The sequence below is a fragment of the Tyto alba genome, unplaced genomic scaffold, assembly GCF_018691265.1.
Source record: "Tyto alba isolate M040663 unplaced genomic scaffold, T.alba_DEE_v4.0 Super-Scaffold_20000042, whole genome shotgun sequence".
Classification (NCBI taxonomy): domain Eukaryota; kingdom Metazoa; phylum Chordata; class Aves; order Strigiformes; family Tytonidae; genus Tyto; species Tyto alba.
The window spans coordinates 1,618,951-1,646,696 of NW_024881293.1; the positions used below are offsets into that span (position 1 = coordinate 1,618,951).

At 61.7% G+C, this 27,746-nt stretch overlaps 1 protein-coding gene across 7 annotated transcripts; it reads left to right on the forward strand.

Annotated features, from left to right (window-relative positions):
- Positions 1 to 836: 836 nt before the first annotated feature.
- Positions 837 to 27,580, forward strand: CROCC (ciliary rootlet coiled-coil, rootletin). 7 transcript variants are annotated; one of them, XM_042794509.1, is made up of 35 exons: positions 933 to 949; positions 1,272 to 1,407; positions 2,807 to 2,959; positions 3,796 to 3,981; positions 4,070 to 4,153; positions 4,234 to 4,325; positions 4,419 to 4,584; positions 5,141 to 5,247; positions 5,325 to 5,531; positions 5,641 to 5,737; positions 5,843 to 5,932; positions 6,490 to 6,627; positions 6,712 to 6,869; positions 7,991 to 8,152; positions 8,706 to 8,850; positions 9,906 to 10,274; positions 11,489 to 11,682; positions 11,766 to 11,893; positions 13,013 to 13,152; positions 13,281 to 13,382; positions 13,464 to 13,598; positions 14,195 to 14,326; positions 14,421 to 14,659; positions 16,739 to 16,937; positions 17,017 to 17,238; positions 17,831 to 18,167; positions 18,920 to 19,047; positions 19,120 to 19,240; positions 22,139 to 22,296; positions 22,394 to 22,597; positions 22,731 to 22,910; positions 23,340 to 23,489; positions 23,986 to 24,144; positions 26,697 to 26,819; positions 26,930 to 27,580. In XM_042794509.1, exons 3-35 carry the CDS (start codon positions 2,825 to 2,827, stop codon positions 26,978 to 26,980), a joined length of 5,238 nt encoding a protein of 1,745 aa, XP_042650443.1. In that variant the 5' UTR covers positions 933 to 949; positions 1,272 to 1,407; positions 2,807 to 2,824; the 3' UTR covers positions 26,981 to 27,580. The 7 variants fall into 7 exon arrangements, with proteins under 7 accessions (XP_042650445.1, XP_042650443.1, XP_042650440.1 ...); XM_042794511.1 differs by lacking the exon at positions 1,272 to 1,407 and having other exon boundaries at positions 837 to 949; XM_042794506.1 differs by lacking the exon at positions 933 to 949 and having other exon boundaries at positions 1,227 to 1,407; positions 17,021 to 17,188.
- The last annotated feature ends 166 nt before the right edge of the window (positions 27,581 to 27,746 follow it).

Below are 27,746 nucleotides of genomic sequence, written 5' to 3' on the forward strand. Positions count from 1 at the left end.
GTACAAAGTCCTGCTTACTTTTTTTTCAGTGCCTTGGATTTTTATTATTTCCATTTCCAACTTGACGCCGAGCATTTTGGTTTCAGAGCTCAACTGTGCCTGGCAGCGAGCGCACAATCCCAGGTGAGAGACGTAACACTTCAAATAACAAAATGGTTTTGATGCCAAATACTTTTTTTTTTTTTTTACCCCTCCCGGTGTGCGCTCGGAGGGGCTGTGATGAGCTTTCGTGGTTCCCCCTCCTTGCTGGTGTCGAGGAGACTGTCAGGCAGTGAAGCACAACAGACGCTTGTTGCTTAGCGCTGGTTTTACGGTTGTGAAGCGCTCTGGGAGGGGAAGGTAAGGAAAGAAATGAAGGGAAAAATAAGGTTTCTTACATCCCCAAAGCGAGGGGGGAGCCTGGAGGCAGCTCCCACTGGGTGGAGGGGCCCGTGACACCCTAAATCCTCGATCCCATCTGCTTGCCCTGGCCTCGTCTCCCCCTCACCGTTGATCTGGGGTTCTTGGGGAGGAGAAAGGGCCGTTCCCTTTGCGGGGGGAGACCCCGACCCCCTCTGGAGGGTGGCGCGGGGTCAGATCCGTGATTTATTTTGGGGGCAGCGCAGGGGATTTGGAGCTGAGGTTGGGGATTTACCAACAGCTTTCCCTGCCAGGGTTGGGGAAATAAGCCCTTAATTACTCCAGGGAGTAAAATTTGCTGCCCCAGGGTGGCAGCGGAGGCTCTGGCACAGGGGGGGGGACGCAGCCCCGGGGGGGTTAATGCTGCTTTGCCCCGTAGCAACGCTGGCACGCTCCACCCCAAGGCTTTTCCTGCCAGAGCAAACCTCTGGGCTTTAATGAGCTTAACGAGGGCCAGGGCTTAACGAAAGGGCTGGCTTACTTTCTCCAAGGAGCTCCTTTCCCCGGTGGGACCCAGCAGCATCCTGCCCGGGGGGGCCAGCGCAGCAAAGTAAGCACATTTCCACCCATTTTGGGCACGGGGCAGGGCTGGGCGCTGCTATTTTTGTATCTATTTTCCTGTGTTTTGCTCGTTCTCACCAAGAGCCTCGGTGGTGGTGGTTATTTACAAAGACCCTGCCTGGCCGGGGGGATATTCGGCGATGTTTGTGGTTGGTGGGTGTGAAATGCTGCTGGTCGCGGTCCCGCCGGAGGCGTTGGGACCCCCCGAGGCGGCCAGGAAGAGGAGGGTCCGCGGCCCCGCCGTCACGCAGGGAGGGGAAGGCGAGGATTTCGGGCTAATCCCGAGCACGCATCCGCTTTTCCGCTCGCAGGCGACGAGCCAAAGCGGAGCCCCGAAAATCCCAGGAAAGGGGCTTCGGAGAGAGGAGGCCCGCGGCAAGGGGGGGGTGCGAAGGGCTGGGTGCCCCCCCCTCCCCCGGGGAGCCCACGGCCGAGGCTGTGGTTGAGGTGGGTGTGGGAGTGGGTGACCGTGACCGTGTCCGTTCCACCCCCCCCCCCAGCAGGAACTGGTGGCTGTTCTCGCGGGAGCGGCCACGGAGCCACGGCGTGTTGGGAGGGCGGGGGGGGGGGGGGGGGGAGGAGGGCTTGCAATTGCAAATGGAACTTTTGCAGCGGGTTTTGCAAGTGGAAAAGGCACTTTTGTGATGGCAAATGGCAAATCGGCGGCGGTTCTTGGGGTTGCCTAAATCTGCGCTGGTTTGGGGCTAAAATCTGCAGCGCTCGCGCGATCGCAAACACAAATGTGCAGACGTTTTGCGATCGCAACCATAAATCTGCAGGGAGGTTGGGATTGCAGCAGCAGCTCTGTAGTGGTTTTGCGACAGCAGCTGTGAATCTGCAGCCCCGTTCTGACCGCAGACACAAATTTGCAACAGTTTGGCGATTGCAGCTGCAAATCTGCAGCGGTTTTGCAATCACAAACAGAAATTTGCAGCGGGTTTGCGATCATGACTGCAAATTTGAGGCGGTTTTGAGATTGAATCTGCAGTGGTTGTGTGATTGCAAGCACAGAACTGCAGCGCCTTTCTGTTCATAACTATAAATGTGCAGTGGCTTTGCGATTGCAAACACAAATTTGCAGCAGTTATGCGCTTCCAACTGTAAATCTGTGGCAGTCTTTTGATGACAACCACGCATTTGCAGAGGTTTTGCGATTGCAACTATAAATCTGCAGCGGTTTTGTGATAGCAACTGCAAATCTGCAGCGATTCTGCAGTTGCAGCTATAAATCTGCAGCGGTTTTGTGATAGCAACTGCAAATCTGCAGCGATTCTGCAGTTGCAACTATAAATCTGCAGCGGTTTTGTGATAGCAACTGCAAATCTGCAGCGATTCTGCAGTTGCAACTATAAATCTGCAGCGGTTTTGTGATAGCAACGGCAAATCTGCAGCGATTCTGCAGTTGCATCTATACATTTGCAAGAATCTTGCAAACAATTCTTTAGCACTTTTGCAATTGCAAGGGCAATTCTGCAGCAGTTTTGCAAGCGCAGATCTGCAGCGGTTTCGTGATCACAGCTATGAATTTGCAGTGGCTGTGTGATCGCAGCTGTAAATTTCCAGTGGTCTTGCGACAGCGACTTCAAATCTGCAGGAGTTTTGCTGGTGCGAACTGCAGCGCTCAGCACGGCTGAGTTGCAGGGGCTGCAGCGTTTGCAGCTGGGGGGGAAAAAGTGCTTTTTGTGGGCTTGGCTGAGCGCGTGGGGAAGGCTCAGCCCAGCCCCCTTTCCTGCTGAAGGGAACAAAGCAGCTCTTGCTAGGAAAGGGCATCTTGGCTCCATCCCGGGGCCGGATCCCCATCCTGCTGCGTTCCGGAGCCGCCCTGAGCCCCGTCCCCGTCCCGCAGCGGCCGTCGCGGGGGGCCATGTCCTCGCTGCTGTCCCTCCAGGAGGAGAACCGCATCCTGCAGCAGGAGCTGTCGCGAGTCGAGGACTTGCTGGCTCAGAGCCGGGCCGAGCGCGATGAGTTGGCCATCAAGTACAACGCCATCAGCGAGCGGGTACGTCGCCGACCGGGTTTAACCCAAACCCACCCGTCTGAACCCCAAAATCAAGGCGCTGTAAGCCGTAACCTTTGCATTCCTGGCGCTCCAAGCGGGAGATGCCGCGGTGTCTTGCAATATCCCGGTGAAGGGAATTTTGCTGCGGCACACCCGGCTTGTCCGGACCTGTCCCAGCTTGCCGGGGCTTGTCCTGCAGGATGCACAAAGCATCCCCATCCCTATTTTATTTATCCCGCTGCTTTTTCAGGAAGCAGGACCTCCCCCCATGGGCATCCTTCTTTGCATCTCTTTACTGTGGCAACGAGGGAATTAAAAAGGGCTTTGGGCAGCAGCCAGTTACGTGGCTCCTGGGGAGACCCAAATCAAGGGGCTGCCATGTTTTTGAGGGGGAAACCCCTCTATTTGTGTCTGGTTATTTACCAAAAGAAGCAAATATTGGGAAAATACCCCCAGGGGAATCACCACCACTGCACCTAAGGATCCTCTAGCCATCAGCTAATCCCTTGCAAGCCGGGATGGGGCTTTGCCAAACTCCCAGATTCAAAGTTGGGTTATTTTTAAGAGCACCCCCAGATTTTGCTCTTCACCCCAACCCTGTGCATGCAAAGGGAGATGCAAAATTTTGGGGGGGGGGGGGCTGTCTCAGCTTCGGCCATGTGGGGGTTTGCTGTAGGACCAGCCCAGAGCGATGACTTTGTCCGGGGTGGGGTGTTGTGAGTGAAGTTGGAGGATGCTCAGTGGGTGCTGGGGTTGGGGGGGGGGGGGGGCTTAGCATTCCAGTGGGTGTCGGGGAGGGATGGGGATGTCCCGGGATCTCCCGCCTCCCATCCCAGCTGGAGCAAACCCTGCGGCTGGAGACGGGCGAGCGGGAAGCGGCGGAGAGCCGGAGCTTGGCGCAGCACAACATCGAGCTGCGGCGGCTGCTGGAGGAGGAACAAGCCGCCTACAAGCGCAAGCTGCAGGCGTACCAGGAGGGCCAGCAGCGGCAAGCCCAGCTGGTGCAGAAGCTCCAAGCCAAGGTAAATCCTTCCTGGGGGGGACACAGGGACATTTTGGGGACCCCCCCCGCCCTCGGTGTCACCCACCCCATCATCCCCTCTGCCCAAGGTGTTGCAGTATAAGAAGAAATGCGGCGAAGTGGAGCAGCAGCTGCTGGAGAAGGCGACGGAGCTGGAGCAGGAGAGGCTGACGGTGAGCGCTGGTTTTTGAGGGGGGTTCCCCCCCCCCCCCTCCCCAAATTGGGGTGATGGCAAGCAGAGACGTCCCCGCAGAGCCAGCTGGATGCGAGCAGCTCGCTGCCAGAGGAAGAGAGCACCAATGAGCTGGAGAATGCCCTGATCCGGCTGGAAGAGGAGCAGCAGAGGTGAGTGGGGGTCCCCGGGGAGCTGCGGGGACACCCCCCCCCTCTTCCCGGGGTGATGCTCCAGCGGTGTGTGACCCCCCCCCCCCATCCCAGGAGCAGCAGCCTGGTGCAGGTGAACTCGATGCTGCGGGAGCAGCTGGAACAAGCCAACGTGGCCAACGCGGCGCTGAGCGAGGACATCCGCAAGCTGACGGCCGACTGGGCGCGGGCGCGGGATGAGCTGGAGCAGCGGGAGGCCGAGTGGAGGCGCGAGGAGGAGGTTGGGGGGCATGGGGGCCCCCCCCCCCCCCGAGGATGTGGTGGGGTGTCCGGGGGGGTGCAGGAGAGAGCAGGACGGGGGGGGGGGTTGCAGGGAGAGGGATGCAGGGATGTGGGGGCGGGATGCAGGATCACCAGGCGGGAAGTGGGGTCACGGATGTTGGGATGTTGCGTGGAGAAGAATTTGGGGGCGCAGGGGATGCGGCATGGGGTGGGAAGGTGATGTGGGGGGATGAGTCACGGAAAGGGAGGCGGGACCACCAAGAGGGATGTGGGACATGGGGGGATGTTGAGTGGAGAAGAAGTTGGGGGTGCAGGGGATGCGGCCCGTGATGGGAGGTGGGTGGTGCAGAGAATTGGGGCGGGGGGCTGCTGGCTGCGGAGGCCTGTGGGGGGCAACGGGTGGAGGCGTGAGGGTGTTGCGTGGAAATTTGGGTGCTGAAGGGAGAGAGGGATAGGGGGGTGGGAGGTGGGGGGGGGGGGCTGTGAGGCGGGGAGGGCCCCCCGCACCCGTTGGGCAGCCAGCCGGGACCGACGCGGCTCCGTCCCGCGGGCAGTCCTTCAACACCTACTTCAGCAACGAGCACAGCCGGCTCCTGACCCTCTGGAGACAAGTGGTGGCCTTCAGGCGTCACTTCGGGGAGATAAAAGCCGCCACCGAGAGGTCAGCGGGGTTGGAATGGGGGGGGGGGTGGATCCCTAAGGGATCCTCAGGGCCCGATCCTGCATCTCCCGCCGCAGGGATCTGGCGGAGCTGAGCCACGAAGCGTCGCGGACGGGCAGGGCCGCCCACGCCGCTTGCCTGCACTTGGCTGCCAACCTGCAGCTGGCCGAGGGCCGGGCGGGCGCAGCGCGGGAGGCGCAGGCGCTGCGGCTGCTGCAGCTGCAGGAGCAGCTGGCGGCGCGGGAGCGGGACGCCGACCTGGAGAAAGTCGCCCTCGGGGCCAGGTAGCGTGGGTTTGGGTTGGTTTTTTTGGGGGGGTGTTTGGTTTTGTTTTTTTTTTTTTTTTTATAAAGAAGGGTCGGGGAGGGGGTTGTGACGGGTGTGTCGGTGCAGGCTGGCGGAGCTGGCGGCGGCCCTGGAGCGGCTGCGGGCTGAGGATGGGGAGAAGGAGCAGGCGGTGGAGGCGCTGACCCTGCAGCTGCAGAGCCTGGTGAGCGCCGGGCGCGAGGAGTGTTGGGGTGGGAGGCGGGCTGGGGCACGCTGCACGCCAGCGTGCGATGCGCCTTGCCCGACGCCGCGCCGGCGGGTTTTGCAGGAGGCCGCCCGCGCTCAGGGGCCGGCGGAGGTGGAGGCTCTGCGCTCCGAGGTGGAGCTGCTCCGGCAGACGCTGCAGGACGTCACCCAGGTGCTGGGCATTGCCCGGACATCCCTGCCTCAGTTTCACTTCTTCCCACTTCAGTTTCCCCTCATCCCATCCCAGTTTCCCTCTTCTCTGGCCAGTTTCCCCCCTCCTCGCCCCAGTTTCCCTCTTCCCACCCCAGTTTCCGCCCTCCCTGCCTCAGTTTCCCTTCCTCTCACCCCAGTTTCCTCCCTCCCCGCCCCAGTTTCCCCTCTTCTCACCAGTTTCCCTCTCGCTGCCTCAGTTTCCCTTTTCCCCACCCCAGTTTCTGCCCCCCCTGCCTCAGTTTCCCCTCTTCCCACCTCAGTTTCCCCCTCCCCACCCCAGTTGCCCCCCTTCCTGCCCCGGTTGCCCCCCTTCCCACCCCAGTTGCCCCCCTCCCTGCCCCGGTTGCCCCCCTTCCCACCCCAGTTCCCCCTCTTCTCACCCCAGTTTCCCTCTCCCTGCCCCAGTTCCCCTCTCACTGCCTCAGTTTCCCCTTTTCCCGCCCCAGTTCCCCCCCTCCCTGCCCCACTCTCCCCCTCGGTGACACCGGGGGGGGGTCTCTCCCCCTCCCCTCTCAGGCGGTGCTGGCAGATGACCCCGAGCACCCCCCGCCATCCCCGCTGTGTCCCCCCGCGTCCCCTCGCCGCAGCCTCTCGCCCAGCGCCGCCGCCGCCGCCGTGCACGCTGCCCTGCGCCGCCGCCGCCTCCAGCTGCAGGTGAGCCCTGGGGGGGGGGGGGGGGGGGGCTGCAGGAGGAGGAAGAGGAGGAGGAGGAAGGCTGACCCCCCCCCCCTCTCCCAGGACGCCCGGGGGCAGGCGGAGGCCAGCGAGAGGCGGCTGGGGACGCTGGAGCGGCGGCTGGAGGAGCTGAGCGCCGAGGCCGGGGGGTGCCGGCAGGCGCAGGATGAGGCCCTGCGCGAGGTGACCCGCCTGCGCGCCGAGGCGGAGGCGCTGCGCAGGTACCCGCTGGCTGTCTGTCCGTCCGTCTGTCCTCAGAGCTCCAACCCCCCCCCCCCCCCGCTGTGGCTGTCCCTGTGCTTGTGTCCTGGCGTGTCTTGTCTGTCCCTCTGCGTCCTGATCCGCCCGTCCCCGTGTATCCATCCCCGCACATCCACCCCCCCTACATCCTGGCATGTCTGTCTGTCTGTCCGTCCGGCCATCTTTCCCTGTACATCTGTCTGTCCCTGTGTATCCGCCCCTGTGCTTCTTGGCCTGTCTGTTTGTCTGTCCCTGTGTGTTTCTATATATCCCTCTGTCCCCACCCATCCTCGCCTGTCTGTCAATCCATCCATTCCCCCGGCCTGTCTGTTTGTCCGTTTGTCCCTGCACACCCTTCCCTCTCCATTAATCCATCCCTGGGCATTTCGGCCTGTCCATTAGTCTGTCCATACACGCATCCCTGCACGTTAATCCCTGTGCATCCTGCCTGGCTATCCCTCCCTGCCTCGCCATGCCTGTCCATCTGTCTGTCCCTGTGCATCCCGCCCTGTCCGTCCGTCCTTGTGCATCCCACCCTGTCCATCTGTCCCTGTGCATCCCGCCCTGTCCGTCTGTCCTTGTGCATCCCGCCCTGTCCGTTTGTCCCTGTGCGTCCTTCCCCATCTGTCTGTCTGTACATCTTGCCCTCTCCATCTGTCTGTGCATCCTAATCTGTCCATTGGTCCTTGTGCCTCCTGCCCTGTCTGTCTGTCCATGCATCCTGCCCCGTCCATCTGTCCCTCTGCATCCCACCCTGTCCGTCTGTCCCTGTGCATCCCACCGTGTCTGTCTGTCCCTGTGCATCCTACCCTGTCCATCTGTCCCTGTGCATCCTACCCCGTCCATTTGTCCTTGTGCATCCTGCCCCGTCTGTCCATCCCCGTGCCTCCTGCCCCATCTGTCTGTCCATGCATCTTGCCCTGTCCGTCTGTCCTTGTGCATCCTATCCCGTCCACCTGTCCGTTCATCCTGCCCTGTCCATCTGCCCATCCATCCTCGCACACTTACCTCTGCCGGTCCCTGCGCGTCCCCGGCACATCCCTCCATCCCGGCGCACCCACCCCCGAGCATCACCCTGTCTGTCCGTCCGTCTGTCCCGCAGGGAGCGGCTGCAGGCGGAGGAGGCGCTGGCGGGGGAGCAGCAGCGGGCGGGCGCCCTGCAGCAGGAGCGGGCGCAGCTGCAGCACCGGGGCGAGGGGATGGAGGACGCCCGGGACGAGGCCGCCCGCGCCGCCGAGGCCGCCCGCCAGCAGCTGGAGCGCAGGTGGGGGCGCGGGGGGGACACACACACGGGTGGGTGCTGACACCCCCCCCCTCCCCCGGCCGTGGCGTGTTGCATGGTAGTGGGTGCTGCAGCATCCCCCTCCCCACGTGCGTGCTGCAAAATCACAGTGCGTCTCCTGCAACCTCCCCCCAAGCTCTGGGTGCTGCCACCTTGCCCCGCACCCCCCCTCCCAAATTGGGTGTTGCACCCCTCTGAAACCTGGGGGGCTCCCCTGAAACTCCCTCTCCAAGTACGTCCCCTAACCCCGCCCCCCCCCGATGTGGGTGCTGCCACCTCTCCCCCCACCCCCAAATTGGGTGCTGCAACTTCCCCTCACCAAGTGGGTGCTGCAGAATCTCTGTGGGTGTTGCAGCCCCCTCAGGTGGGTCCCCTGACCCCAGCCAGGTGGGTGCTGCCACCCCCACAGTGGGTGGGCTGCAGAGCTTCAGCGGGCGCTGCCAAACAAACAGTGGGTGCTGCGAGGCCCCCCTTCCCGCCCCGAGTGGGTGCTGCAACCCACCCCACCCTTTCCCCGTGGGCGCCCCGCGGGCAGCCAGCAGCAGGTGGAGGAGCTGGAGGCGCAGCGGGCCGGGGCGCAGCGGGAGCTGCTGGAGGCGCGGGAGGCGCTGAGCCGGGCGCTGCTGGAGGCCGAGGTGGCGCGGGGCGAGCGGGAGGCGCTGGCCGAGGCGCTGGGCAAGGTGGGTGCCCCCACACCCCTCGTGCAGCGGGTGCAACCCCTAAGCCCCACGTGCAGCAGGTTTAACACACACACACACACACCCCAGCCCCACGCATCAGGCCCAACCTCCCCTGTGCAGTCGGTGCAGCACCCATGCAGTGGGTGCAACCCCTAAGCCCCACGTGCAGCAGGTTTAACACACACACCCGCCCCCCCCAGCCCCACGCATCAGGCCCAACCTCCCCTGTGCAGCCCCTAAGCAACAGGGGCTGTCCATGCAACGGGTGCGAGCCCAGGCAGCAGGTGCAACCCCCAAGCAACAGGCACAGCCCGTGCAGTGGGTGCAGCCCCTAAGCAGTGGGTGCAACCCCTAAGCCACGGGTGCAAGCCCGTGCAGTGGGTGCAACCCCTAAGCAGTAGGTGCTGCCTATGCAACGGGTGCAAGCCCATGCAGCAAGTGCAACCCCCAAGCAACAGGCACAGCCCGTGCAGCGGGTGCAGCCCCTAAGCAGTGGGTGCAACCCCTAAGCCACAGGTGCAAGCCCGTGCAGTGGGTGCAACCCCCAAGCAACAGGCACAGCCCATGCAGTGGGTGCAACCCCTAAGCAATAGGTGCAACTCCATGCAGCGGGTGCAGCCCCTAAGCAACAGGTGCTGCCCGTGCAATGGGTGCAACCCCTAAGCAAGGAGTGCAAGCCCATGCGGTGGGTGCAACTCCCAAGCAACAGGAGCAGCCTGTGCGGCGGCTGCAGCCCCTAAGCAACGGGTGCAGGCCCCTGCAGCAAGTGCAACCCCCAAGCAACAGGTGCAGCCCCTAAGCAGTGGGTGCAACCCCTAAGCAATAGGTGCAACCCCTAAGCAATGGGTGCAGGTCCCTGCAGCAAGTGCAACCCCCAAGCAACAGGTGCAGCCCATGCAGCCCCTAAGCAGTGGGTGCCAGCCCATGCAGCGGGCGCAGCCCCCAAGCAGAGGGTGCCAGCCCCAATCCCCGGGGGCGGCAGGCACATCCCCCTTGGCGCTGGGTGCCACCGGGCGCTGCGACGGGGCGCGGGGTCCGTCCGTCTCTGCCGTCAGGCGCAGGGCAGCTGCGGGGAGCTGGCGGCGGCGCAGCGGGCAGCGGCGGCGGAGGAGGCCCGGCTGCGGGACGCCCTGGCCAAGACGAGCGAGCTGGCGGCTGGGCTGGCGAGGGAGAAGACGGAGCTGAGCCGGAGCCTGGCCCGGCTGGAAGAGGAGCGGGAGAGCGGCCGGCTGCGGACGCGGGAGCTGGGGCGGGAGCTGGCGCTGCTGCGGGGGCGGCTGGAACGGGGGCGCCGGGCCGGGGCGGCCGAGCGGCTGGGGCTGGAGCGGGCGCGCAGGGCGGCCGAGGAGGGCTGCCGGGGGCTGCGGGCAGAGCTGCGGGCGCTGCGGGGCCAGCACCTCCGCCTGCGCCAGCACCTGGGCCAGGTGGGCTACTGGGAGGGGCGGGGAGCGTGCCCAGGGGGGCTGGGAAGAGGGACGGGGAGGGTGCGTGGGGTAAGAGAGGGCTGGGGGGGGAGGGTGCGTGGGGCAACTGGGAGTGTGCAGGAGGGGTAACTGGGAGGGGTGGGGAGGGGTGGTGGGGAGTGTGCAAGGGGTAACTGGGAGGGGTGGGGAGGGGTAACTGGGAGGGATAGGGAGGGGTGGGGAGCATGCGTGGGGTAACGGAGGGATGGGGAGCATGCGTGGGGTAACTGGGAGGGTGTGGGAGGGGTAACTGGGAGGGATAGGGAGGGGTGGGGAGCATGTGTGGGGTAACGGAGGGATGGGGAGCATGCGTGGGGTAACTGGGAGGGATGGAGAGGGTGTGGGAGGGGTAACTGGGAGGGATAGGGAGGGGTGGGGAGCATGCGTGGGGTAACTGGGAGGGATGGGGAGCATGCAAGGGGTAACTGGGAGGGTGTGGGAGGGGTAACTGGGAGGGATAGGGAGGGGTGGGGAGCATGCGTGGGGTAACGGAGGGATGGGGAGCATGCGTGGGGTAACTGGGAGGGATGGAGAGGGTGTGGGAGGGGTAACTGGGAGGGATAGGGAGGGGTGGGGAGCATGCGTGGGGTAACTGGGAGGGATGGGGAGCATGCAAGGCGTAACTGGGAGGGGTGGGGATCATGCAAGGGGTAACTGGGAGGGATGGAGAGGGTGTGGGAGGGGTAACTGGGAGGGATAGGGAGGGGTGGGGAACATGCGTGGGGTAACGGAGGGATGGGGAGCATGCAAGGGGTAACTGGGAGGGTGTGGGAGGGGTAACTGGGAGGGATAGGGAGGGGTGGGGAGCATGCGTGGGGTAACGGAGGGATGGGGAGCATGCGTGGGGTAACTGGGAGGGGTGGGGAGCACGCAAGGGGTAACTGGGAGGGATGGGGAGCATGTGTGGGGTAACTGGGAAGGCTGGGGAGGCTGCATGGGGCAACTGAGAGGATGCAGGGTGTAACTGGGATGGATAGGGAAGAGTGGGGAGTCTGCATGGGGTGACTGGGAGGGGTGGGGAGGGTGCACAGGGCAATCGGGAGGGGGTGAGAAGGGTGCACAGGACAAGTGGGAGGGTGCAGGGGCCGAATGAGGAGGGACGGGGAGCAGGCACCGGACGGCTGGGGGGGCGCAGGGGGTAACTGGGAGGACTGGGGGGGGGGGTACCCCGGCAGGCGGTGCAGGAGCAGAGCGCGGCGGGCGAGGCGCTGGCGCAGGCGCGGGGGGAGCAGGAGCGGCTGCGGGGGGAGCTGCTGCGGCTGAGCCGGGCCCGCGAGGGGCTGGCCAAGGAGGGGGCCAGCCTGGCCGTCCAGCTCGCCGCTGCCCAGCGCCACGGCCAGGATCAGGCCCAGGAGGCGGCCGGGCTCAGGTGGGTGCTTGTTTTGGGGCGTGGGGGGTGAGGGTGTCTCCCCATCCTGGGGTTCGGCAGTGTGGCCGGTGGCGTTTTGGCAGGACGGAGAAGGAGGGGCTGGAGAGCAGCATCTTCCAGCTGCAGCAGCGGCTGGCGCAGCTCGACACCCGCAACCAGCAGCTGGAGGCCGAGGGCCGGATCCTGCTCCAGGACAAGGAGGCGCTGGAGGGTGAGGGGGCCTGGGCCCCACTCTGTCCCTGTCACCCCAGCCATCCTCATCCCTGGCCTCATCTTCATCTTCCCCATGCCTGCTTATCTCTGTATTCCTCGCCATGCATTCTCATCTCCATCCTCGTCCGTCCCTATTTCTCTTCATCCCCATCCATCTTCTATCTTCATCTTCCTGCCCATGCATCCTTATCTTCATCCCCATCCATCCCTGTTCCTTGTCATCCCTGTCCTCATCTTCATCCCCTTTGCCTTCTTCAGTCTCTTTCCCATCCCCATTCACATATTCATTCCCATCCCCGTCCATTCCTCTCCATCCCCATCCATCCCCATCCATCCCCTTCTCCATCCTCATCTCCATCCATCCCCTTCTCCATCCTCATTTCCATCCATCCCGTTCTTCATCTCCATCTATCTCCTTCATCCTCATCTCCATCCATCCCCATCTTCATCTCTATCCATCTCCTTCATCATCTCCATCCATCTCCTTCCTCATCCTCATCTCCATCCATCCCCTTCCTCATCCTCATCTCCATCCATCCCCTTCTCCATCTTCATCCCTATCCGTCTCCTTCCTCATCCTCATTCTCATCCATCCCCTTATCCTCATTTCCATCCATTCCTTTCTCCATCCTCATCCCCATCCATCCCCTTCCTCATCCTCATTTCCATCCATCCCCTTCCTCATCCTCATCCCCATCCATCCCCTTCTCCATCTTCATCCCCATCCATCCCCTTCTCCATCCTCATCCCCATCCATCCCCTTCCTCATCCTCATCTCCATCCATCCCCTTCTCCATCTTCATCCCTATCCGTCTCCTTCCTCATCCTCATCTCCATCCATCCCCTTCTCCATCTTCATCCCTATCCGTCTCCTTCCTCATCCTCATCTCCATCCATCCCCTTCTCCATCCTCATCCCTATCAACCCCCTCCACCTTCACCCACCCCTGTCCCCCCCATCCATCCCCATCCACCTCCAACCGGGTGATGACAAACCCTCCGCCACTGCGTCCCCCGCCATCTCCCTGCTCCCATCACCCAACCCACCCCCACCCTGCCCTCCTTCGCGGGGGGGGGGGGGTCCCCACTGACGGGGTGCGGGGGGTTGTTCCCCGCAGCGGAGCTGGGCACCGCGCGGCTGGAGCGGGAGCAGGAGCTGCAGGCCCGGCGGCAGGCGGTGGCGGCGGCCGAGGCGGCGGCCTTGCAGAGCGCCCGCGCCACGCACCGCGACGAGCTCGACCGCCTCCAGCGTGAGAAGGTGGGCACGGGGGGCGGGGGGAATGCGGCTTTTTGGGGTGCAGTATTGATTCCTGGGGCCCGATGGTGATTTTTCTTTTTTTTTTTTTTTTTTTTGTGATGTGATGCTGATTTTCATGGGGGGAGCAGGAGGAGCTGGAGGCCGAGCGGGGCCGGCTGGCGCGGGAGCAGGAGGAGCTGACGGCCGAGCTGGCGGCGACGCAGCGGCAGCACGAGAGCGAGAAGCAGCAGGTGGGTGTCGTGTCCCCCCACCCCTTCCCAGGTCCGGTGTCCCCCCCAACCCCAGCTGAGCCGTGTCCCACCCCCCCCCAGGCGCTGGCGCTGCAGGAGGAGGAGCGGGCGGCGCTGGCGGAGACGCTGGGGGGGCTGCAGCGGAGCCTGGCCGAGGCCACGGCTGAGCTCGAGCAGCAGCGCCGAGAGGTCACCAGCCACCAGGAGAAGGAGCAGGTGGGGTTGGGGACCTGGGACCCCCCCAGAATGGCACAGAGACCCACATGTCCCCCATGCCTGGGTGTCCCCTGTGGCCCCCCCTTCATTTCAAACCCCCATGCCTGGGTGCCCCCCGTGGTCCCCCCCCCCCAGCCTCATTTCAACCCCCCAGGCCTGGGCGTCCCCCATGTCCCCCCCCCAAGTCCATAAGCTCATGGCTGGCCGTCTCCTCTGTCCCCCCCCACCCCATTACAAGCCCCCATGCCTGGGCATCCCCTCTAATGCAATCCCTAATGCCTGAGGCTCACCCCTGCCTCGCAAGCCCACCCCCCTCGCCCCCCCTGCTCGCAAGACCCTTTAATGACCTTCTCGCCACCCCCCAAACTGCAACTCCCCCCCCCAGCTCCCTGTTGCAACCCCCCTGGCAATAGGGATGCTCGGGTGTGGTACCCAGGCATCCTCATCCCCATCACAATCCACCCCTGGGACCCCCACACCGCTGGGACCGGGGGCGGGGGGGGGGGCATCAGGGTTCTTGGACTCCCACGGCACTGAGGCGGGGAGGGGGGCTGGGGGTTCTGTGTGTCCCCCCCCGACACACACACACCCTGCAGAGCCTGGCAGCGGAGCTGCGCAGCCTGCGGGTGCGAGCAGAGGAGACGGCAGCGGCCCACGAGCGGGAGGCGAAGACTCTTCGTGACCAAGCGACGGCGGCAGCCAAGCAGCGGGACGGTGCCCTGCGGGAGGTGAGTCCTGCCCCCCCCTAAACCCCATTCCACCCCCCCAAAACGTCCTGTCCACCCCCTAATCTCTGTTCCTCCCGCCCCGCCCCGGCTGCAGGCGGAGGAGGCGCGGGCGCAGCTGCGCCTGGTGGCGGAGGCGCGGGCGGCGGGGCGGCGGGAGCTGCTGGAGGCGCAGCGGGAGGCCCGGGAAAGCCGGGAGGGCCGGGAAGCGCAGCGGCGGCAGGCGCAGGAGGCACGCAGGGCCCTGGGCGACGAGGCGAGGGAGAAGGAGGCCCTGAGGCGCTCCAACGAGGAGCTGAGGGTGGCACTGCGGCGAGCCGAGGGCGAGCGCATCAGGTGAGGGTCGGGGTTGGTGGGGCTCGGGGTCGGGGTGATGCTCAGGACGAGGGGATGCCTGAGTTGGGAGGTGCAGGGGATGGGGTGATGCTCAGGACAAGGGGATGCTCGAGTTGTGAGGTGCAGAGGTCGGGGTGATGCTCAGGGTGGGGGTGATGCTCAGGACAAGGAGAAGCCCAAGTTGGGAGGTGCAGGGGTCAGGATGATGTTCAGGATCAGGGTGATGCTCAGGACAAAGGGATGCCTGAGTTGGGAGGTGCAGGGATTGAGGTGATGCTCAGGGTCAGGGTGATGCTCAGGACAAGAGGATGCTCAAGTTGTGAGGTGCAGAGGTTGGGGTGATGCTCAGGGTGGGGGTGATGCTCAGGACAAGGGGATGTCTGAGTTGGGCGGTGCAGGGGTCAGGGTGATGTTCAGGATCAGGGTGATGCTCAGGACAAGGAGATGACCGAGTTGGGAGATGCAGGGGATGAGGTGATGCTCAGGGTTGAGGTGATGCTCAAGACAAAGGGATGCCCAAGTTGGGAGGTGCAGGGGATGAGGTGATGCTCAGGGTTGAGGTGATGCTCAGGACAAGGGGATGCCTGAGTTGGGAGGTGCTGAGGTCAGGCTGATGCTCAGGGTCGGGGTGATGCTCAAGACAAGAGGATGCCCAAGTTGGGAGATGCAGGAGGTGGGGTGATGCCTTGAAAGGTGATGCTGGGGGGCCAGGGGATGCATGGAGCGGTGCGATATTTTGGATGCTCAGGGTCGAGGTGATGCTCAGGACAAGGGGACGCTCAAGCGAAGAGATGCAGGGGTTGAGGTGATGTTTTGCATGCTCGGGGTCTGTCGTGGTTTGAGCCTGGTCGGCAGCCAACCACCCCGCAGCTGCTCACCCACCCTCCCCCCCGACCTGGGAATGGGGGAGGAATTGGAGGGGTAAAGGGAGATAGAAACAGTTTAATAATGGTAATAAAATGAAAACAATGACCTTAATAGAAAATATAAACGGGCAATGCACAATGCAATTGCTCACCACCTGCTGACCAACACCCAGCCCGTTCCCAGCCAGCGATCCCAAAATACCAAGATCCCACAATCGCAATCCTGGAAGCGAGCAAGAGAGAGAGAGCGAGCCCCTTCCTGCCCACCCCTGCTCTATATAGTGAGCACGATGTTCCATGATACGGAATATTTCATAGGCCAGTTTGGGTCTGGTGCTCTGGCCGTGCTGCCTCCCTGCTTCTTGTGCCCTTGTGCACGGGCAGGACATGGGGAGTGGAGAGTCCTTGAAATCTCAGCAGCGGCTGAAAACATCCATGTGCTATCAGCATTCTTCTCATACCAAATCCAGTGCTGAATCCAAAGCACGGCACTATTCTAGTTACCAAAAAGAAATACTAACTCTATTCCAGCCCAAACCAGGGCAGGGTCAGAGGGATGCTCAGGGTAAGGGTGGTGCCCAGGTTAGGAGCTGCAGGGGATGGGGCGATGCTTGGGGTCGGGGGGATGCTCAGGAGAGGGGGATGCCCAAGCTGGGAGATGCAGGGGATGGTGTGATTCCTTGGAGGGCGATGCTTGGGGTCGGGGGGATGCTCAGGAGAGGGGGATGCCCAAGCTGGGAGATGCAGGGGATGGTGTGATTCCTTGGAGGGCGATGCTTGGGGTCGGGGGGATGCTCAGGAGAGGGGGATGCCCAAGCTGGAACATGCAGGGGATGGTGTGATTCCTTGGAGGGCGATGCTTGGGGTCGGGGGGGATGCTCAGGACAGGGGGATGCCCAAGCTGGGAGATGCAGGGGTCGGGGGATGCTCAGGACAGAGGGGTGCTCAAGCTGGAACATGCTGGGGAGGGTGCAGTGCTGAGAGTTGGGGTGATGCTCAGGACGGGGGGATGCCCAAGTTGGGACTTACACGGGGCGGTGCAGTGCCCTGGAGGGCGATGCTCAGGGCTGGGGGGGCTGCTCGAGGTAAGAGGCTGCTCAAATTGGGTGATTCAGAGGGTGATGCGCTGCCTCGGAGGGCGACGCACCAGGTTGGGGAAGTGCTCGGGACAAGGCGGGGTGGTGCGAAGCCTTGGACGTTTGGGGGTGCTCAGGGAATGGGGGGGGGATGCCCCTCGTCCCCCCTCCCGCAGCCTGCAGCGTGCCAGCGAGGAGAAGGAGCAGCGGCTGGCACTGGTGGAGGACGGGCGGGCGGCGGCGGAGCGGGAGGTGACGGAGCTGCGGGCAACCCTGCGAGAGCTGGAGCGCGCCCGCCTCGACGCCCGCCGCGAGCTGCAGGAGCTGCGCCGGCAGGTGAGGAGGAACACCCCCCCCCCCCCCATCTCTCCCCCCTTTCGAGGTGCCCCCAAACCACCCCTTGTCTCCTCCTCGGGCAGGTGAAGGACCTGGACAGCGAGAACAGCAAGAGAAGCAAGGAGGTGGACGAGCTGCAGGCGCGCGTGGCCCTGGAGGAGCAGCGGGAGGAGGAGAGCCGCCGCGAAGCCTTCGGCCTCAGGCAGAAGGTGGTGGAGAGCGAGGCTGGCACGGAGGCTGCCAGGAAAGAGGTGCCGGGGGGTCCCCAGCGCCCCGTTGCCCTGGTGCCTCACATTCCAAGGTGTCCCTGTTCCCTCACCCCACACCTCAGTGCCTGTTGTCCCCATCGCCCCATAACTGGTTCCCTGTGTCCCTGGGAGTGCCTGGGTGTCCCCACTTCCACGCTGCTTGATGCTGCGTCCCCGGTGCCCCCATCACCTCACTGCTCCATCCCCTATGTCCCCGTCACTCTACTCCTCTCTGCCCTGCATCCCTGAGGGTCCCTTGCACCCCCCATTGCCCTGTTCCTCACATCCCCATCATTCCCTTGCTCTGGGCCTGGTGTCCCCATTACCCCACTCCTCCATCCCCTGCATCCCTGGGAGGGTCCCCCCTTACCCTGTTACTCCATCCCCTGCATCCCTGGGGGGGGTCCCCCCTTACCCTGTTACTCCATCCCCTGCATCCCTCGGGGTCTCCCATCTCCCTGTTGCCATGCTCCCTCCATCCCTGGGGTCCCCCATCACCCCCTTACTCCACCCCTTGCATCTCCATCATCCTGTCCTCCATCCCTCGCACCCCATCACCCCATTCCTCCGTAACCCCGTCTCTCCACGCCCTGCACCCCAACTGTCCCCATGACCCCCTTTCTGCTTCCCCCCCGCCCCGCCCAGCTCCAGCACCTGCAACAGCGACTCTCAGAGGCGGAGGGGGAATTTCGGCAGCGGGAGAAGGACCTGGCCCGCAGCTTGGAGGAGGCTCGCGGCAACGAGAAGAAGCTGCTGGCCGATGCCCGCAACCTGCAGCTGAAGGTGGAGGCGGCGCGGGGCGAAGCGGCCGAGCTGAGCCTGCGCCTGAGCGCGGCCGAGGGGCGGGCGCAGGGGCTGGAAGCCGAGCTGGCCCGCGGCGAGGCCCTGCGCCGGGCTGCCGAAACCCGCCTGGGAGGCATCCAGTCCGCCCTGCGCCGTACCATGGGCATCGGCCGGGCACGGGCCGGCTCCCCGGGCAAGGGTGAGAGGCCCTGGGGTGCCCCGTCCCTTGCTTAGGGGAAGGGGATGCATCCGGCTGCAGCGCGTCCCGCTGCGCTGCTCCAGCCCCTGCATCTGTGGGAGTCCCCCATACCCCATTGCTCCATCCCCTGCATCCCTGGGGGGGTCCCCCATACCCCATTGCTCCATCCCCTGCATCCCTGGGGGGCTCCCCAATACCCCATTGCTCCATCCCCTGCATCCCTGGGGGGGTCCCCAATACCCCATTGCTCCATCCCCTGCATCCCCAGGGTACCCCCATACCCCATTGCTCCATCCCCTGCATCCCTGGGGGGGTCCCCAATACCCCATTGCTCCATCCCCTGCATCCCTGGGGGGGTCCCCCATACCCCATTGCTCCAGCCCCTGCATCCCCGGGGTTCCCCCATATCCCGTTGCTTCAGCGCCTGCATCTCCATCACGCTGTTGCTTTGTCCCCTGCCTCCCTAGGGGGTCCCCCATACCCCATTGTTCCATCCCTGGGGGTCCCCCATACCCTATTACTCCATCCCCTGCATCCCTGGGGTCCCCCATACCCCATTGTTCCATCCCTGGGGGGTCCCCCATACCCTGTTGCTCCCACCCTGCATCCCTGGGGTGTCCCGTATGCCTCTGCACCACCTGACATCCCCAGGGGTGCCCCCTATCCCATGGGCGCTTCCCACTCCAGCTTGCCGTCCTCCCTTGGGTCCCGTGCCCCAGTGTCCCCGTGTCACCCAGTTTGTCCCCATACAGGTGGGGGACCGGTGGGGTCGGGCAGCCCCAGCTCATCCCCGGACGCCGATGCAGCGGCCGAGCCCGAGGTGGTGCAGGCAGCCCTGCGGGATTTCCTGCGCGAGCTGCAGGGCGTGCAGCGGGAGCGGGTACGCTCCCCCTTCCCCTCCCCTCCCTGTCCTCCCCAAAAAGCCCATTTTCACCCCATTTTCTTGCCCCAGGAGGAGCTGCGAGTGCAGGTGGGCAGCCTGGGCCGGCGGCTGGCGGAGGTGGAGGAAGAGCGTGACAGCGCTGGTGCCCGGGTGCAGCAGCTCCAGAAACTGGTGGCTGAGAGCGAGGAAGGTGATGGGGGGTTTTGGGGGTTTATCCCCCTCCCCCCAAATTTCAGGGTTTGGGGTGATTTATTCTGCACTGGCGCCTCACTGGCAATTGGGGGCTTTTGGGGAAACTGAGGCACAGGGGGTAGTGACGATGCTGCCTGGGACTGCAGGATGCTCAGTGGGATTTCCCCCCATGCCTGGCCCTAAAGTCCTGGTAAAATTAGTAAAACCACCTGTGCAAACCCCATGGACCCCAGTAAAACCACCATGCATGTCCAGTAAACCCCAATAAAACTGGTAAAAGCCACCGTGCATCCCTCATAAATCTCAGTAAAACTAGTAAACCCCACTATGGATCCCCTGTAAATCTCAGTAAAACTAATAGACCCCCTGTGCACACTCCATAAACCCCAGTAAAAGTGGTAACCCCCCCATGGATACCGTGTAAACCCAGTAAAACTGGTAAACTTCATGTGCATCCCCTGTAAACCCCAACAGAACTGATAAAAGACCCATGCAACCCCCCATAAACCCCGCTAAAACTGGTATAACCCCCTGTGCAGACTCCATAAATCCCAATAAAATGGGTAAAAGCCCTTGTGCAGACTCCATAAATCCCAATAAAATGGGCAAAAGCCCCTGTGCATCCCCCATAGACCCCAGTAAAACTGGTAAATGCCCCATGCATCCTGTGTAAACCCCACTAAACCTGTTAAAACCCCTGTGCTTGCCCCATAAACCCAGTAAACTGGTGAATGCTCCATGCAGACCCCATAAATGCCAGTAAAACCAGTAAATGCTCTGTGCATCCCCTGTAAACCCCAGTAAACTGGTAAACCCCCTATGCTTGCCCCGTAAAGACCAGTAAAACTGGTAAAAGACCCATGCATCCCCCATAAACCGCACTAAAACTGGTAAAACCCCCTGTGCAGACTCCATAAATTCCAATAAAATGGGTAAAATCCCCTGTGCATCCTCCATAAACCCCACTAAAACTGGTATACCTGCCCTATGGATCTCCTGTAAACCCAATAAATCTGGTAAACACCCTGTGCATCCCCTGTAAACCTCAATAAAACTGATAAAAGACCCATGCAATCCCCTGGTAAACCCCAGTAAAACTGGTAAACCCCCGCTGTGCAGACTCCACAAATCCCAATAAAACTGGTAAACCCTGCCATGGATCCCCTGTAAACCCAGTAAAACTGGTAGATGCCTTCTGTATCTCATGTAAACCCCACTAAAACTGGTAAAACCCCCATGCTTGTCCCATAAGCCCAGTAAAACTGGTAAATGCCCTGTGCATCCCCTGTAAACCCCAGTAAAACTGGTAAACCCCCTGTGCTTGCCCCATAAACCCCAGTAAAACTGGCAAAAGACCCATGCGTCCCATGTAAACCCTGCTAAAACTGGTAACATCCCCTCTCCATGGAGCTCCTGTAAACCCAGTACCTCTGGTAAACGCCCCGTGCATCCCCTGTAAACCCAAATAAAACTGACAAAAGACCCATACACCCCCCCGTAAACCCCAGTAAAACTGGTAAAACCCCCTGCGCATCCCCCATAAACCCCAGTAAAAGTGGTAAAATCCCTGCGCATCCCCCACAAACCCCAGTAAAAGTGGTAAAACCCCCTGTGCATCCCCCATAAACCCCATTAAAACTGGTAAACCCCCCCCTGCAGACTCCACAAGCCCCAGTAAAACTGTTAAAATCCCTGTGCATCCCCATAAGCCCCAGTAAAACTGGTAAAACCCCCTGCGCATCCCCCACAAACCCCACTAAAACTGGTAGAACCCCCTGTGCAGACTCCACAAGCCCCAGTAAAACTGGTAAAACCCCCTGCGCATCCCCCACAAACCCCAGTAAAAGTGGTAAAACCCCCTGTGCATCCCCCATAAACCCCATTAAAACTGGTAAACCCCCCCCTGCAGACTCCACAAACCCCAGTAAAACTGTTAAAATCCCTGTGCATCCCCCATAAGCCCCAGTAAAACTGGTAAAACCCCCTGCGCATCCCCCACAAACCCCACTAAAACTGGTAAAACACCTTGTGCAGACTCCACAAACCCCAGTAAAACTGGTAAGACCCCCTGCGCATCCCCCATAAACTCCAGTAAAAGTGGTAAAATCCCTGCACATCCCCCATAAACCCCAGTAAAACTGCTAAAACCCCTTATACAGACTCCACAAACCCCAGTAAAACTGGTAAAACCCCCCGTGCATCCCCCACAAACCCCAGTAAAAGTGGTAAAATCCCTGTGCATCCTCCATAAGCCCCATTAAAACTGGTAAAACCCCCCGTGCATCCCCCACAAACCCCTGGAAAAGTGGTAAAACCCCCCGTGCATCCCCCATTAACCCCAGTAAAACTGGTAAAACCCCCTGCGCATCCCCCATAAACCCCAGTAAAACTGCTAAAACCCCTTATACAGACTCCACAAACCCCAGTAAAACTGGTAAACCCCCCCTGTGCATCCCCCATAAGCCCCAGTAAAAGTGGTAAAATCCCTGTGCATCCTCCATAAGCCCCAGTAAAACTGGTAAAACCCCCTGCGCATCCCCCACAAACGCCAGTAAAAGTGGTAAAATCCCTGTGCATCCTCCATAAGCCCCATTAAAACTGGTAGAACCCCCTATGCATCCCCCACAAACTCCCGGAAAAGTGGTAAAACCCCCCGTGCATCCCCCATTAACCCCAGTAAAACTGGTAAAACCCCTTATACAGACTCCACAAACCCCAGTAAAACTGGTAAAATCCCTGTGCATCCTCCATAAGCCTCAGTAAAACTGGTAAAACCCCTTACACAGTCTCCACAAACCCCATAAAAGTGGTAAAACCCCTCGCGCATCCCCCACAAACCCCGGTAGAAGTGGTGAAGCCCCCCGGGCGGTGGGTGACGGTGGCGTGGCTCTGGCAGGGCGTCGCGGCGGGGAGCTGAGCAGCACCCAGGCCACGCTGCTGCTGCAGGAGGAGACGCTGCGGCGGGGCGAGCGGGAGCGGCGGGCGCTGCGGGACAAGGTGACGGCGCTGGAGCGGAGCCTGCGCGCCGCCGAGGGCCAGCGCCGAGCCGCCCAGGTGGGCATCACCGTGGGGCTGGGGCGGGGGGGGGGTCACCGGATCCTGGGGCCCCCCCCCCTCCCCAATCCGTGCCGGGTGACGCGTGACCGTGCAGGAGAGGATGAGCGCGCTGCGAGGCGGCGAGGCCGAGCTGGAGGATGCCAAGAGGCGGCTGGAGGCGGCGGAGAGCCGGAGCACCCGCCTGGAGCTGCAGCAGCGGGTGCTGGAGGGCGAGCTGCAACGGGCACGGCTGGCCCTGGGCGAGCGGCAAGCGGAGGCGCGGGCGACGCACGACCGCGCCGAGCTGCTCCAGGAACAGGTGCCAGCGCCGATTCCTCTAAACCCCGACCCGCCGCGTTGCGCTTCGTAATTTCTATTTTTTTTTTTTTTTAATATATTTTTTTTGTTCCAAATGATCCTCTTTCCTCGTGCTCCGGGTTTCGGGGGCGCAGCTGGCGGAGAGCGAGCGGCGCGCCGGCGCTTTGCAGGCGGCGGTGGAGCGGCTGAGCGCGGCGGTGGCGGGGAGCGGCTCGAAGGGCGACGCGCCGGCCGGTGGCACCGCGGCCCACGAGCGGCTGCTGCAGCTCCAGAGCGCCCTGGCCGCCGGCGAGCTCGACCGCCGGGCGCTGCAGGTGGGAGCCAGCACCCAAGGGTGGGGGGGGAACAACGGGGTGCCTTCGCTTGGGAGGTCACCGGAGGTTTTGGGGGTGGGTGGGTGTGTGGGGGGGGTCTCCCCATCCCAGGAGGGGCTGGAGGTGGCGCGGCGGGCGCTGGCGGAGGCGCGGGAGGAGAAGGCAGCGCTGCGGGAGGTCACCGGAGGTTTTGGGGGTGGGTGTGTGTGTGGGGGGGTCTCCCCATCCCAGGAGGGGCTGGAGGTGGCGCGGGAGGAGAAGGCAGCACTGCGGGAGGTCACCGGAGGTTTTGGGGGTGGGTGTGTGTGTGGGGGGGTCTCCCCATCCCAGGAGGGGCTGGAGGTGGTGCGGGAGGAGAAGGCAGCACTGCAGGAGGTCACCGGAGGTTTTGGGGGTGGGTGTGTGTGTGGGGGGGTCTCCCCATCCCAGGAGGGGCTGGAGGTGGCGCGGCGGGCGCTGGCGGAGGCGCGGGAGGAGAAGGCAGCGCTGCGGGAGCAGCTGCGGGGGCTGCAGGAGGAGCGGGGGGCCCTGCAGCGGAGCAAGGAGGAGCTGGAGGCGCAGGTCCGGCAGCAGCAGGAGGTGAGGGCGGCTCCCCAAAATCGCTGTCCTTTACCCCCACGCGCCCCCCGTGTCCTTCGCCCACTCTGTGAAGCGTATTTTGTCCCCCGCGGTACCCTGCACCCTCTTATGCCCCCCCCCCCGTGCAGCACCCCATTGCCCCCATGCGACCCTTGCACCCTTCTGCCCCCCCCAGCACCCTATTTCCCCCACGCAGCCCCCTGCACCCTCTTACCCCCCCAGCACCCTATTTCCCCCACGCAGCCCCCCGCACCCTCTTACCCCCCCCAGCACCCTATTTCCCCCACGCAGCCCCCTGCACCCTCTTACCCCCCCCAGCACCCTCTTGCCCCCGCGCAGCCCCCCCTTTCCCCTCCCACACAGCATCCTTTGGCCCCCCCCCGCCGCCTTGCATCCCCCTACAGCCCCCCATACACCCACAGCACCCTCTTGCCCCCCCTGCCGCACCCCGGGGTGGGGTGGGGGGGCTGGTGCTGACCCCCCCGCCCCGGCGCAGGCTCTGCGGCAGCGGCAGGAGGATGTGGGGGGGCCGCAGGAGCCGGGGGGCAGCCCCCAGCGCGCCCTGACCCCCGCGCAGGGCGAGAAGCGGGAGGCCGAGCGCGTGGCCCTGCGCCTCGGGAAGGACGGGAGCGCCCTGAGGACGACCCTGGGCAAGGTGAGAGGGTGGGGGGCACCCTTGGGTGCCCCCGGGGCCGGCCCAGCACCACCCCCCTGGCGACACTAAACCCCCCCCCGACGCCAGCACAGCCAGGGCTTGCGGCCCTCCGTGGCCAGACCTGGGTGCAGATCAGACAGCAAGCCCGCAGGCCAGCTTGCTGACAGCACATTAATATTTGCCAAGCATGAAATATACTTTATCTATATGCTGCGTGCTGCTCCACTCTGAACAGAATCTATGTGCACTTAAAATATATAAATTTTATATGTATTTTATATATTAAAAACCAGATTTATACATTTATATATTTCATTATATATTTTACATGTAAAAATATGTCTTTTAGGCTCTGTATTTTGTTGCACATTTTATATATATTTATATGCAACATATATTGTACATGCAAAAACATATCTTTTATGCTATGTACTTGGTTGCATATTTTATATATTTACATGCAATATATATTTTACATGCAAAAATACATCTTTTATGCTATGTGTTTTGTTGCATATTTTATATATGCAATATATATTTTACACCTCAAAAATACATCTTTTATGCTTTATATATTCTTGCATATTTTATATATGCAATATATATTTTACACCTAAAAATATATCTTTTATGCTTTATATATTCTTGCATATTTTATATATGCAATATATATTTTACAGCTAAAAATATAACTTTTATGCTATATATATCATTGCATATTTTATATATATTTATATGCAGTATCTATTTTACAAGTAAATATATTTTATGGTGGTTTATGCTATGTATTTTACATGTAATATATATTTCACATGTAATATTTTAAATGTATCTATTGTACATGCAGTATTTTATGTGTAATCTTTTACACAGGGTATATATATTTTAAGTGCTATAGAATATGCAAAGGACTTTATAGGCAATATATAGTTTGTTGCATCTAGTTTTTAGGTATCATAGACATAGTATGTAAAATACATATTTTTACGTGCTACGTACGTGTATTTTACGTGCTGCCTGTGGATCTTACATCCTCCACACCCGTGTTTCGCACGTCCCCCCCCCGTGTGTCCGTGGCGTGGGGCGGGTGAGGCCTCGCTGCGGCTCTCGGCGGGGCAGGGCCGAGCGGGAGCTGGCGTGGGCGCAGCCGGCTGCCACGGGTGGGGGGGCCCCGGGCTCCCCCCGCGGCGCTGGGTGCCGGCGCTGGCGCCCCTGGGTGCTGCCCGCCTGCTCGCGGCACCCCTGGCTTGCAGCAGGATGGCGCTGGGCTCCTCTGGGGGGGCTTCCCAGCTTGGGGGGGGGGTGCTGGTGCTTGCACTGGGATGGCACTGGGCTCATTTTGGGGGTGCTTCCCAGCTTGGGGAGATGCTGGCGCTTGCACTGGGATGGCACTGGGCTCGTTTTTGGGGTGCTTCCCAGCTTGGGGAGATGCTGGTGCTTGCACTGGGATGGCACTGGGCTCATTTTGGGGGGCTTCCCAGCTTGGGGGGGGCTGCTGGTGCTTGCACTGGGATGGCACTGGGCTCATTTTGGGGGTGCTTCCCAGCTTGGGGGGGGCTGCTGGTGCTTGCACTGGGATGGTGCTGGGCTCATTTTTGGGGTGCTTCCCAGCTTGGGGAGATGCTGGTGCTTGTACTGGGATGATGCTGGGCTTCTTTTGGGGCGCTTCCCACACTGAAGGGAGGTGCTGGTGCTTGCACTGGGATGGCACTGGGCTCATTTTTGGGGCGCTTCCCAGCTTGGAGAGATGCTGGTGCTTGCACTGGGATGGCACTGGGCTCGTTTTTGGGGTGCTTCCCAGCTTGGGGAGATGCTGGCGCTTGTACTGGGATGATGCTGGGCTTCTTTTGGGGCGCTTCCCACACTGAAGGGAGGTGCTGATGCTTGTACTGGGATGGCGCTGGGCTCATTTTGGGGGCTCATCCCAGCTTGGGGAGATGCTGGTGCTTGCACTGGGATGGCACTGGGCTCATTTTGGGGGCTCATCCCAGCTTGGGGAGATGCTGGTGCTTGCACTGGGATGGCACTGGGCTCATTTTTGGGGTGCTTCCCAGCTTGGGGAGATGCTGGCGCTTGCACTGGGATGGCACTGGGCTCGTTTTTGGGGTGCTTCCCAGCTTGGGGAGATGCTGGCGCTTGTACTGGGATGATGCTGGGCTTCTTTTGGGGCGCTTCCCACACTGAAGGGAGGTGCTGGTGCTTGTACTGGGATGGCGCTGGGCTCATTTTTGGGGTGCTTCCCAGCTTGGGGAGATGCTGGTGCTTGCACTGGGATGGCACTGGGCTCATTTTGGGGGTGCTTCCCAGCTTGGGGAGATGCTGATGCTTGCACTGGGATGGTGCTGGGCTCATTTTTGGGGCGCTTCCCAGCTTGGGGAGATGCTGGCGCTTGCACTGGGATGGCACTGGGCTCATTTTGGGGGCGCTTCCCAGCTTGGGGAGATGCTGGCGCTTGCACTGGGATGGTTGTGGGCTCTCTCGGGGGGCTGCCCCCAGCCTGGTGGACCGCAGGTGCCCGGATTTGGGGTGACGGGCACCCCCTGCCTGCCCAGGCGCAGGTGTCGGTGCTGGAGCGCCCGTCCCCGCCGAGCCCCGCGCCGTCCCCGGAGCTGCAGCGGGAGCTGAGCCGCCTGCGCATCGCCCAGCTCCGAGCCCCGCAGGCGCTGGAGGAGCAGGTGAACTGGGGGGACACCCCGGGGTGGGTGGGGGGGACGACACCCCCATGCCCTCCTTGCTCCCCCCCCCATCTCACACCCCCCCCCCCCCCCCCACCTTTTCCTTGCAGATCGCGCTGCTGAAGGGGCAGGAGCTCCACCGGCACCCCGCCAGCACTTAGGGACCCTCCGCCACACCCGCAGAGACCGGCACAACTCGTCTCACGGGTGGGGGGGGGGGGAGGAGCCCTTCCCCAGCCCCGTGCTCAAAACACACATCGAATTTTGTCTCATCATTCCCTTTTCTCAAGCAAAAAGCCGCACTTTACCGCTGAGACGGTGAAACTCATCTATTTTTGATACAGTTTGGGGCCCAACAGGTGTTTTTTCCCTTTTTCCTATTGCAATTTTTAACAAAAATTTTGGAAATACTCCTTTTTTTCAGTCCCTGGAGAACCCTGTTTCAGAACCAGCTAAGCCACCTGATTTATTTTCCCCCCTGATAGATGATGCTTCACAAGCCCCAACGCTCACCAGATCCTAACGTTTTCCCCTTTTTCTAACCTAAAACTACTCCAAGTTGTCGGGTTTGGGATTTTTTTTTAGCAAATAGGGATTTTATATTACTATTTTTGGAGTTCGAGGTTTTTACTGGTGCTACGGGGCAGCACGAGGTCAGGGGGGCTGAGCCAAGCTGAAAAAACCACCCGCAGCGAGGTGGTGGCTTCGAGCGCAGCCCTCACCTTGTCAGTCCTGGCACGATTAAATGTGGATAAACCCAACCTGGCAGCACATGAGGGTTTGTTTATTTTTTTTTTGGGGGGGGGGGGGGGAGGGGGGGAGGGATGTGGGTATTTTGGGGATGCCCAAAGCGGTGTGCATGGGGACACCAGCCTTGATCCAGGTCCCTAAATAACAAATAGGAAAGAAGAAATAGTAATAAATAAT